A 13,323-nucleotide genomic window follows, 5' to 3' on the forward strand; every position below is an offset into this window, starting at 1 on the left:
CATGGTATGGAATGTCCCTTTGGCCAGTTTGGCTGTGCCCCCTCCCAGCTTCTTGTGCACCTCCAGCCTTCTCAGTTGGTAGAGCATGGGAAGCTGAAAAGTCCTTGACTAGCGTAAGCACTACTTAGCAACAACTAAAACTTTGGTGTGTTATCAACTTTGTTCTCACCCTAAATCCAAAACACAGCACTGTACCAGCTACTAGGAAGGAAATTAACTCTATCCCAGCTGAAACCAGGACGCAAGGCTGATGATATTCTTTCACGATCAGCCTTTACTGACTCTAATCATATAACGCTACCTTGAACTACTTTCAGATGGAATCTCATCACCGCTCCTTTACCGTAAGTGTGTTTTTGCTAGGGTGATCTTCCATGACAGGTGTATGCAGGTTCAGCAGCTTAACACACATATTCAGTTATACACTACATAGATTCTTTCTTTCTCCCAACCACCATTTCCCCAGATTTTAAAAATAAATAAATAAATAAATAAATAATAAAATTACAGGATTCTGGCTGAGTTACTATGTCAAATTCCTGGGGTTTATGGTCCTAAAAGCTGTGCCTCACATTGACCAGGATGGCTTGTTATGACCTGATTACTTTTGTCCCTCCCTCTTGTACCCCGGAGCATGTCAAGATGTCAAGGGTTGCATAAAGACATCTCCACATCTCTATCCAGAGAAGCCTGAATAAGGCCTTCAGGGACAGACTTGTATCTGATCTATGCAATGCTTACTGCTAAGGCAATTCTTCCATGCTGAGCTAAGGAGTGTCCTGAGAGAAGACATGCATTGTTTTCATTTCCATGTTTATGAAAACATTTGTGCCAGCAACTGAGTCAATTTTCTGTTTAGCAGCAAATGCTAGTGAGCAAGGGGATCACTATTACATCTTTTGCCTAAAGCTGTGGACCTTTCCTTAACCAAAGGAGTTTGCCTGACTGAGATAGTAACTTATAGAGAATTGCTGTTCCTACATCCATGCATATGGCCTTTATCTCCCAAAGTAAGAAAACAATAACATAGGGATATCATTGGAACATATGTCTTGCCATGAAATCCTGTCTCCATTAAAGATAACAAGAGTTTTGCTATATACTTCATTGGGAGTAGAATTTCTACATTGTATCTTAACTCTGCTATAAGCATACTCAATAAACATAGAAAGATTATAAAAAATAATATAAAAAACCTTGTGTTTGATGTAAAGCATAGAACTATGGAAGGAGACTTTAAAGCTTCAATGAAGTATTGCTTTCCTGTGATCTTTTTGTTACCTTTTCAAAGATGGCTTCTAGATCCAGTAAAGGAATGAGAAAAAAGTTACTAACATTTTTCTTCTCTTTGCAAAGTTATCCAAGTCTCATTTTCCTGATCAGCAATTCCTGATAAGTAATATAGTAATATCAATAACAAATTTAAGACACTACTCTTAATTTTCAGGAAAGCAAAATTCCTGCTTTACATGATTCCCCTCAAATTCAAACAACTGAACACAGTCTCTCAGTGGGTTGTGCGTTGTAAAAGGTGGTGAAAGTCTTTCATTCCTTCAGGTTTTCCATATTTAAAACGTGAGCAGTACTTGACAGTTCATTGGCATATAGAAAGGTTATTTTTACCTTGTGTGATTTCCTTTGAGCTTCCTGCATGTAAATAGGAAACAAAGGTAAAACACACCCTGCCCCCTTTGTGTCCCCCCCCCAAAAAAAACCCCAAAACACCAAGGAAATGACAGATGTGAAATTAAGAATACAATTTTGACTGAAAAAGGCATTGTTAAGATAGCTTAAAAATTCTTATTCTTGGTCCCCTTTCTGCATATGTTGTGACTTTATGACATCATGGCAAGTCTTCCACTGCATACCAATAAAATAATAATGGAAAGAATAAATTATTTCTATTGCCACAGAGTGGAGTATGGTTTCATAATATTAAAGTATTGTACTAGCACTGAACAAAAGGGCAATTTCTTTCCCAAAGAACTGAACCAAAACCATGCAATTATCCCTGAAGGTTTGCACAATGGACAATATATTTTCCTGGCTTCTCATGTGATTTCCTTGTTTTCTGTGCTTTGAAACCCACTTGTCAAAAATGGCAATACTGATGTTCAGAAATGACTTTTTAAAAAATCACACTACTATTTGCCTTTCAAACATATTGCATTGCACCACACACATTTTCAAGACAAGTTCTCTGTATTTCACTGAACAGACTTCACTAGCAACACAAAGTTCACCACCAACCACAAAGTCCTATGGTTGTTTTTCACTCATTTTCATAAGTGTCCCAGTTCCCTCATTGTCCACTCTATGTGCATATAGTTTCTCACCTAGATTGTGGACTGGTGAAGAAACCTGAGCATGAATTATCCAAACTAGAGTCTACACAAGATATGCACGAAGTATGGACATAAGGTGGACATGACGTGCCAGCTTTGGTTCCTGGAGCACTACAGTCCTCCAAGGCAGGCCTTGATCCTGGTCATGAGGACCAGACATAGTGGAGAAGCCTAGGTCATACAAGTGCAAGCATTAAAGATGTCATACCAACAGGCATTGATACTTCAACAGTACAGACATGAAGTAATTCACATGATTTGGCCTGACATCAGCATCCTCTGACACAGCTCCCAAATACCCTGTAACCATCTCTGCACATTACACCCTGCCAGGACACATTCTAACAAGACCTGAGAGTTAAATATCAGTAACACATGATTACTGTGTTTTTTGGTTCTGGTGGGCTTTTTTAGCTAGCCTACATAGATATGTAGGTTATATCCTGGGCTGCATAAAAAAAGCATGGTCAGGAGGTCAAGGGAGGTGATTCTCCTCCTCTACTCTGCTCTCATGAGACCCTACCTGGAGTACTGCGTCCAGCTCTGGGGTCCCCAGTATAAGAAATACATGGACCTGTTAGAGCAGGTCCAGAGGAGGGCCACAAAAATGATCCGAGTGCTGGAACACCTATCCTATGAAGAAACGCTGAGAGAGTTAGGGTTGTTTAGCCTGGAGGTTTAAACTGAGGGTAGATTTAGATTGGACATAAGGAAGAAGCTTTTTACGATGAGGGTGGTAAGACATAGGAACAGATTGCCCAGAGAAGTTGTGGATGCCTCATCATTGGAAGTGTTCAAGGTCAGGTTGGATGGGGCTTTAAGCAACCTGATTTAGTGAAAGACGTCCCTGCCCATGGCAGGGGGTTTGGACTGGATGATCTTTAAAGGTCCCTTTCTAACCCAACCATTCTGTGATTCTATACTTCTATGATCATTGAAGAATTAAAACATGTGGCTAGCATTTCCCTGCCAAAATTAATCTATTAGCCAATTAATAAACAAATGCTCCAGAGGCAACTACATACCAAACTGTATAGGTCAGCCAGCAACCACAGGCTTTACATTGCCACAGTGAAAATAAAACTGAGAACGATGACTATAAACAGATCAGAAACCAAGTGCTCAATGTAAATCTGAAAACCAGAGTAGTGTGCAACATGCAAGCAGGTATCAGGGATGAAGGAAGCCAACACATAGATCAGAGATGAAGAAAAATAGTCAGAGCCCAGAAAGAGAGATACCAAGCTGCAGCAAGTATGGCTGGATATCCATGTATTTGGAGCAGAATTGGAGGAGCAAGATGTAACAGAAACATGTTACTGTTTAGCCTTTAGAGGGGGGGAAAAACAAACAAACAAACAAATCCCTGAATACTGAACTCAGCAGACTATTGTGGAAACCACAAAGGAGAAGAGTAGGAGAAGATGAGGAATGACAAATTGAAAGCTGAAACTGAAGCTGTTGCTAGAGTGGAAATCCATGATGACTAAATCCTTGTGTGAAAATCGTTACCAGGGAATGGAGCAAAAGCAATAACGGAAAGATGATCACAAGTGGGTATTAGAGGTGTAATATAAATCTTAGAGAAGTCCTTGAATAAATTCAGAGCTGCTTTCAACACCAGGTTTCAATGAAAGATATGTATCTGACCAACTGAACATTAACAAACTCCTACTGGTATGTCAGCACACACTGAAAATAAGACCCTGAACAAGGAAGCAAGCAGACAATCAAATCAAGGCAGAAGGCTAACAACACTTGACAACAATAAACCTGGTTCAATAAGGGCAAAAGCAATTGCAGAAAATCTGGAATCATAGTTAGAATATCAAAAAAGATGAGCCTCTCGATGCACCGAAAGCTGTCTGCAGCACAACGCCTCACAGCGTAAGGACAGATGTACCAGAGGTTAGGTCAGCTGTCCAGATAACTGCAGTGTGTGTCTCCCAGTGGACTGCTGCCACATCCACAATGAGAACAAAACAGGTATGCAGTGGTAGCTCCCAAACTCTTGGCAGTATATCACAGGTGGGAGGTTATAGCCTCATTGTTGTGCTAGCAACCCTTAACAGACTTTTCTTTCAATAATTTGCCAAGTTACTTATTGATCCCATTCATACCTCCTTGTACCCAAAACATCCCTCAGCAATGAATTGTACAACAGACCATCCTAAAATAGTATTTTCTTTTGTTTTGGTTGTGTTGCCTAATAATTTCACAGAGTATCTCTCATTCTCTATATTCAGAGAAATCATTAATGATCATGCTCTATGCAGCTTCTCTATGACCCTGTTGATCTGATGTTTTTCTGTTACATCTCAATCATCTCTCTTTCCAAGAGGAACGCTCTTTATCCAAGTATTGTAGAAAGGGTCAAACTTTTCTAGGGTTTTTTTTTTTTTCAGCTTAATGTTCCTAACGTAAGGGCAAATACGAAATTACTTTGTTTTGTTTTCTTAGGATATATAGAAGAAAGAGCATAAACGGTTCAGAACCAGTTTCCTTCTAGCAACACTGTGAGTGGTAAGGATAAGTCCTAGCTGCATGTGCTGATATGCAACTGTAACAGGCTGAAACACGGTCTCCTCACATTGCTTTTCACAGTAGGAAATAGTACTTCTCTTTGGGACAATAAAAAGTTATACACACTCTTCCAGCAAAGCTGCGTGCAAGAAGTAGAATATGGCTAAGTTTGATCAGCTCCATTTTCTGGAGTACACCAGACTTAAGTCCAGAATTTCAATCTGACACTTATCAATTAATGATCAGAGAAGACTGAAAAACTCCTACATTTAAGTCGATCTACAAAAGTATTGATGTTACAAACCCCACTGAAAATTTCTCTCAGAGGTGCTGTGAAATGTGATATGAGATCTAGAACCTGTAATTTCAATAGTTCTGATGCTTGTTATGCAGGAAAGGAAATTTGAAATTTTCTTACTTCAAGGATATTATAGCTGACAAGGAAGACTAGCAAGCCATTATCTTTTCTTAAATTGATACAAAGTGTATTTAGTCTACTATAACAAGTCCTGCTATATTATTCATGTATGAAATATAATTATCATCACTAGAGATGCATGAAATAAAACCATTAAATTCTGAAACCTCACAATTTGCCATAGCACAGGCTTTTTGTTTGAAACAGAACTAAAATCATGCTAAAAAGTCCATTTTCCACTAGAACCCTGAGTTTTTCATTACAGAAATTGTTGGGGGGGGGATGTTGATCAACCTGCTCTCTTCTCAGAAAAGTAATTGCAAGAAACAGCTAGAATTGCAGAAATAACTGAAGAGTGAGCTTTGTGATCCTCTTTCAGTTATTACAGAGGAGATATCAGAATCCCCAAAGAAGAATCGCTATCTCATCTCACTGAGGAATGAAAAGGGAGGGAGTAGAGGGTGAGAAAGTAGACACTGCCTATGTGATTGTGACCAGCTTCCTGGTAGTACCTTAAATACATTTTTTAGCCCTTCCTGTTTGTCTTTTTAGATGAATGGTAAAAGCCTGAATGCAAATAATGTATGTTTACTACCCATGTATTTGACATCAAACTTATCTTATGTCAAGGGCATTCCAAAATCATAACACAAGAAATAGCTGAGTATAATTAAGGAAAACCTAAACCAACCCTATAATCAAGGTTAAAAACTCGACCATAATGAGATGCCTCCATAACTAATTCTATGGCTAAAAGATAAGAGTAACTGAAAATAAAATTTGTTTGGAGTGAGCTAATTTGCCTTTGAATTCGAAAATCTTTGTAAGAAAAAGTATAATATGCCCTATATCTCCATAACACAAATGAAAAGATGAAAAATGAAGATTTAAATGAATGTATTAAAAGACAAAACAAGCACCTTAATCTAGTGTCTCAGAAATGAAGAAAACTTCCTTTAGATTCTTATCTGTCTTTAGACAAATTCTGCTGCTAAAAAATAAAGTTGGTTCTTGATTTAGCACCATTCAAGATGTATGTTTGAGGATTTATGTATTGGAACTAATTAGGACTAACACTTCACCCTTCCCATTTGTTCCGCCATACAACTGATATTGTATTTGATGATATTGTGACAGATCACAAATAACATATATTATTAGGGGTGTGAGTAACTTAGAAAATAATTTCAGAACTAATTTTCTCTTTCATCCAAAGTATTGTGAAATATATTGATTTTATTAAGGATTTCTTTGGCAGTGACCCAGGGCTTCCTCTTCAACAGACAACTAACAGCTGCTAGAGGTAAAACTTCCAAGCTGGTTGTCTGTCTATGTTGGGACTGATGATGCTTGTAATGCTTCACTCAGTGAATATCCTGCTATAGCAAAGTAAAACAAAGCCTTCCTGAAGGCTGGCTTTCATTGCTTCATATCTGCAAAGGTAAGGGGACCCTAGTGATTCTCAAAGATGTTTCCTGCTATCTGATCTAGAAATGATGCTCAGTAATTGCAAGAGGGAATGCCTCCCAGTTCAGCACCAGGTGGCTACAACATCAGATCCTATGAGCTGAGGAACTTAAAAGGAAGATGACGTGTCGAATCCCTAGGGGTTCTAGGATTTAAAAAAAAAACAAAAAACAAAAAACAAAAAAAAACCCAAAAAAACCCCCAACCTGTTATTGAGAATCAATGTTTTCATTCAGAATTCCTCTCTACTGCTCCCATCCTAGTGAACAAACGGGACCTTGTTCTCCCAACCTGGTCACAAATTGCCAGAATACATTGTACCATTCTCTCCTCCTTAATTAGAAAAATAAGCTATTTTTCTGAACATTTCTTCCTTGCAGATGCTGCAGGTGACAACTCACATCATATTAACACCAAATGAGACAAAAGGATTTTACAAGACAACTAAGTTAATTCTTTTTGATATATTTACAACCAACAGTAAAATGCCAACATTGAAGTCCTTTATGTGAGAGCATCTCAGATAGGACTGGTCAGCACTTATGCTTTGATAGCTCTGCCTGAATAAGAGACGTGGGTATTCAGAACATCAGAAGAATGCAAAGACACAAGTCACATATTTCTTTAACACAAGAGAGATCCATTTCAGGACAGAAAGTATTTTTTCCCCAAACTCACAAAACAATACAAAATTGTCTTGTTTTAAATCATGAGCAATGAATGGTGCAACCACTATACCTGAAAACAGCATATTAGAGTGTCAAAGGTACAAATAGCAATGTACAAAAAAAAGGGAAAGGAATCCACTGTGCTTCAGCCATCTGTCTTCCCATGTTTGGTCATATTCCAAACCATTACATCTAGTTTAAAATGCTGCTCAGAAGCTTGAGAAATCTAATTTGCACCATTATCAATATACTCAGACATACATGTTTCAGAATCAGGCCCTTACAATACAAACAGTTTGGATTTTGGACTGAGAAGAACAAAAAAATAGCACAACAGGTACTAAAAATAGTAGCTGGAGAAAGAAGCTTGGCTTGTATTTGTGTTTGTAGAACATAGTGCTGTTCTATATCCATAGCAAATGTATCATTCTAATTTTCAATCAATATTCCATTACTTTGTAAGCTAATACCTAATTGATAATAAAATTACTGCAGTGGATTTGGTTGTTTACTTTTCTTAACCACTTGTAAAATAGGAAAATAGCAAATGCATTTTATATCTACTTAATTGCAATTTTATTTTGCATATAAACTTCCATAAGCTGGTATTTTTCAATAAATTTTCATTATTTATTTTCTCCTGATTTTGGTCCTTGTTTTTCACACTTAAAGGGACAAAATTTTATAGTTGAAGGGAGATGTAAGGTTTTATATATGATACTCAAAATACTAAAATTTTTATACTAAAATTATACTCAATATAGCATTAATAATTAATCATGTACTTTAACAGCTTATTTGCATTTTTAAGTTTCATAACAGCCATCTTAAAAAAAATGAGACTGATCATTATAAAATCATCACAGAATATTAGACTCCTTTATATATTACTTAGGCTTTGGAGTATCAAAAACCTATAACCATCTTTATTTACAGAGATAAACATACATATTACAGATGGGCAAAAAGTGAATTGGATTGGGTTAAAAGTAATTTTTTTTTTTTTTTAATAATATGTTTTGCAATATAGTAAAGTTGCCCTAGATATCTTATGATGGACACGGTAGATATGTGATTTATATCATGACTAAAAGGAGACTACACTGCCCAAAAGGATTGAGATACAGAATTTTGCCATTGTTCACATATCACCATTTCCTTTTTCTGTATCCACAGAAATCTGAATGAATAGAGCAAGCTAAGACAGCCACATTTATCTAAGATGTTAAAATAGAATCTTTGCACTTTCTTCTGGGCAGAAACTATTTCAGGTGTTATGATTATTCAAGGAAGATAAAAGCAAACACTATTCATCATAAATATAAGTAGGCTACCATGGACAGATTCTTATTTTACTATCTTTTCAAATGTACTTTTAAGGAAAAGACATGTAAGTAAACTTCTAAGGGAGATTAAAGTAAATGTAGATCAAGTAAAGAGACAAGTCTACTCAACAGCTTATTTTTCATGTTGAAACAAGTGTCCCATATAATAAAAAGGAATATCTTGAAAAGGAATATATTTTTAACTTGAAATTTTTACCAAAAAAAAAAGAGGGATAATTTCTTGCAGATTACTAAATTCTTTGCAGATTTCTGTGTCATACCAGTTCTAAATTCAAAGGGAAACTCTAGATCACTAAAGCTGCAAAAATGAGTTTTATAAGCATGTGTATTTTGGACTGGTTTTGTTACTTCTCAGTATTAGTATTTGAGAGAAATGCTTAATTTTGGCTCAGAAAACTGCATTCCTTTCATTTAAATAAGTTACCTTTAAATTTCCCTTTCCACTCATCCAGCTAGTCCTATTCTGCTCCCTGATGTCACATTTAACACTCTGATGTAAAACATCTGATGGAACAGCAACAAACTTCAGCCACGGTTTGACGGCAGGTAGAACAATGGTTTCCTGAGAAATTTAAGATTCTGAGGTTTAGTGGGAGCTGGTGTGGGCAACGGAAGTCTTCATGTGCTGTTCCCTTTGGGTTTCTGCCAGAGCATTCAATTAAAGGCCCTACAGTTTCATATCTATAGAGTTCCAAACTTTCAAAAGGGGATCTGGCTTTCCAGAGGCCCTTGAGTATCTTTCTTCACTGCTTTGAATTTTTTGGCTGAGAAGTCCTCCCTTTCCTAACAGTTAGTGTAGAGGCACAATTGTTTATATGCTCCCAAAGTTGGCTTCCCATGCCAGTAAATAAACTGGAAGTGTGAATTTGAGAGATTTACTATTCATAGTGATTCTTTCCTGGAATGTGGTAAACAAATGACAGACTTACACAGGGAGGGAAGAGGAAGAGGTGGTATCAGCTATCTCAGATATATGATCTTCTCTTACATTTAGAAGAGAAAAAGCAAAATGAAGGTCTGTGTTACAAAGACTGAGGCCGCCTTTGGTCCTGGAGTCTAATGTTTTCTATTCACAAGGAATCTCTGAAAATCCCAGAACAGCGGATGAGATGCTCTGGCTAGAGATGGAGAAGATTAGGAAGTCAAGACATGGATTTTGACCAGAAAATTATTAAAAAGTTCTATCTTATTTTTAGACATCCAAGAAAAAAATTCTATTCTCAAGTGAATCTAAACATTTCCTTTGAAGAATGGAGGTGACCTACAAGACTTTAAGCATGTGGTGTGACAACACTGAACCACTAACTTTATAGGGTGTGGGGAACACAACGTAGTAAACATAGAGGCTACAAATGTAATACTGTTACCCAGCCAGTAGGCAGCCCAAAACTAACTGAGAGGCTGTTCTAGTACACATCTCAGTAGAAATACTTCAGAGAAAAGTGGTAACAGAGTGTGAAGACCTTTCCCCCTACATGTCTTTAGCCCTGGAAGTATCCGAACACTATGCACTTAAAAGGAAGATTGGAAAGAGGTCAGCACGTGGCAACTTATTAGCAACAGAATAACAACTTGTTCTCTTCAAAATTTCCGAGTTTTGGAGGGCGGTAGGTTGTGACACAGCAAGCTCCATCATAAGAAATGCAATACACAATAATGAACATCAGATCTTGATCTCTTTCTTCAGAACAAGCTATCAAATTATACCTTACACCTCATGCCCCTCAAAAATGACTATGAAAAACAAAACTACAGCAAAAGGATATAAGATCTTTGCATTCCCTGCACAGAACTGGGCAAGTACAATAGAAAACCCTACAACACTAACACATTAAAAATATTTTCAGTTACTGAACAGACCTTCTTAACCCTCAGGAGGTCAAATATAGGACATGTGGGTTTATAGTTCTTCAGACAACTACCAGACATAGGATATATTTTCTTACTAAAAAAAAAAAAACCAACAAAAAACCCCACAAAAACCCAAAACACACCAACAAAAAAAAAGGCCTTGTTAGCTTTATGCTGATACTCCTTTACATGTCTACAAAGGGTCTTGACAAAAAATGGGCACTCTCCTTCCAGATGCCTCTGTGGAACCACAGTAATATTAAGGCCTTTTCCTTGAAAGAGGATAGAACTTCTCTCCACCTAAAAATAATCTTTTGGGAAATAAATGTGGGACAATCTAAAGAAAATATTGCATTATATCAGATTTAAAAGGAAGGTGTTTCTTTATATAATATGTTTGGGTTTTTTTTAAAGTTAATTTTATGACCAGTTGGCAGTCAAGTGAACTAATGTCTCCTCTAATAAACCTGCAGGTTCATTAACGTGACCAGAATAAACAGATCACACATAGTGAAATGTAAACAACATATACAATTTTTAAAAGGTGAGAAAATAAATCACCATCTGTAGCTGTAACTTACTATAATCATATCCTTCTCCAAATTATATTTGATTGTTGACCTAGCTTTGCACCCAAATATTTTGAACTGATATTTTTTCTGGCATTATAGAATTAAAGATTAACATGTAACTCTGGAAGAGTAAGGCAGAGAGGAGGATATTCTTTATAACAGTCCTTTTTTCATGAATGAATCAAAATTTTTGCCAAGCTGTTCCGCAGCAGATTCAGATATGTTTGTTTCACCAAATGCTTGAAAAACAAAAATAGCATCTACTTTAAATACCACATATTCCTGTTCAAAACATTAAAATCAAGTGTTTTAGGGGGAAAAGTAAATTCAACAAAAAATAAATATTTCAGACATATTTCATCAAAAAAAACCCTACAAATGTATTTCAAAGTAAATTTGATCAGATGGTTACAAATAGCTTTGAGATTGCACAATCATTTATATACTCGAAGTGTTTTACGATGCAGCAAATAAAAAAGCACTTCGCAACCTAGAAGGCTCATACCTGAAATGGCTTAGAGCTGCTGATGTAGAGTGTCTGTCTGATCCATCTGTTTCCTTGATTTCCAAACTTGTACCACAACAGCCATCCCTTGGTATTACTCACAGTTCTCTGGAAAACTGACAGCTTGTAAACTTGCTTTCCAAACATATGATAGTGAAAGCGGAAAATGCAGTTTCCGTTGCCAGAAGGGTTGAAGAGAGGACTAAGCAAAACTGCTTTATCTTGGAATTGGCTTGGCTTGGAGGATTCCATGTAGAGGTAGTGTCCTCTGGCTGTGCCTGTCGTGTGATCCTTTAACGGGCCTGTATTAGCCGTGGGGGTTGGACCCTGTATTCTGACCCAGTCAAAGTCATCCTCAGCATCCTGCTCCCAATTGCACAGCCCATTTTCAAAGTTACACTGTAGGTCAGGGTCTGAAATGTAAACAGAACAGACTGTCGAGTGAAAACAGTATCAAAAGGTGATTGTGCTTTAATATCTTTTTCTCCTTGCAAAAATTTCTCTCTAATATAGAGAAAAACACTTTTCTTCTTCTTGCAAAAATTCCCCTCTGAAGAATAAATACACACTTGTCTGGACAAAAAAAGAAAAATAAATCTCTACGTAATTACCACCTCTTTCAGTATATATCTGGTAAACTGTACATAATTAATTTATTGAATAAACAGAACTGTGAATAACATTTTATTATTTTTATTACTAAATGTATGTATTTTTATAATTAAAACATGCAAAGTTTTTTAACTGAAATTTAACTGAGTAAAGGAGTTAAAACTGAGGTTAATTGGATCAAATAAATCACAGGATACAGTCTTGTAGGTTTGTGTAATAAGTGACCTAACACGTTTTTGCATGGCCGTAGTCCTAAAAATGGGTTGTGTTTTAGATCTTTATTATCCTCAATAATAGTAGCGTGATAGCTTTATCAAAGCTAAATTCAAGAGAGGCATTTATAACATAACTGCACTTTATTATTTGACACCAAGGCAAAATATATTGATTAGACCAATTACTTCTAATGTAAAAAAATAAAATATGTATCAGAGGTGGAGAACTTGCATTTCATCTTTGCATCTGCCCTTCATAAACAGTAACTGACATAATAGCCAATTCTTTTTTGTAATTAAGTTATTATTTTATATGATGTTTAAAACTGCAAATCATATAGTAGTTTCTTACTATAGGCCTCAGAATGGGTTATAAAGACAGACATTTTACAAGTGGGAAAACTGGGATAGGCTGGAAAGCCTTCACTTTCTTTTAAATTCAGATCAGTTTTAAGTTGATATTCAGCAAATATCAGTGCAGGATGGTATCTCCTCAAGCACGTAAGGTGTCCCCTGTTTCTCAAACTCATTGTGATTTGCATAATTTAGTTACCTCAGGATGTGATAAAGCAACTGCTAGTTAATTTTATTTTATATTAATGTTCTTGAGTTCTTAAAATTGATGAATGCATGCTTCACTGGGGCGACTGGTTGAAGGATCGGGATGATCAACGCGCTCAGGGGCTGGTGCCATCGGAGGAATTTTTTTTGATCATGGGGAGGTTTACATGGCACCGGGCCTGCTCTGCTCAGACGGAGTTCAGCTGTCTCACAGGGGAAAAAGGATCATGGCTCATGAAT

The 13,323-nt window shown here is 36.7% G+C and overlaps 1 protein-coding gene across 1 annotated transcript in view; it reads right to left on the minus strand.

The window, feature by feature from the left end:
- The window catches only part of MALRD1 (MAM and LDL receptor class A domain containing 1), a 306,398-nt gene that overhangs the window by 217,493 nt on the left and 75,582 nt on the right, over positions 1-13,323 (minus strand). The window contains exon 18 of the mRNA XM_019470989.1: positions 11,696-12,108. Coding sequence (XP_019326534.1) covers positions 11,696-12,108 — 413 coding nt within the window. The remainder of the gene's footprint in view (positions 1-11,695; positions 12,109-13,323) is intronic.

The sequence above is a fragment of the Aptenodytes forsteri genome, unplaced genomic scaffold, assembly GCF_000699145.1.
Source record: "Aptenodytes forsteri isolate BGI_AS27 unplaced genomic scaffold, ASM69914v1 Scaffold336, whole genome shotgun sequence".
Lineage (NCBI taxonomy): Eukaryota > Metazoa > Chordata > Aves > Sphenisciformes > Spheniscidae > Aptenodytes > Aptenodytes forsteri.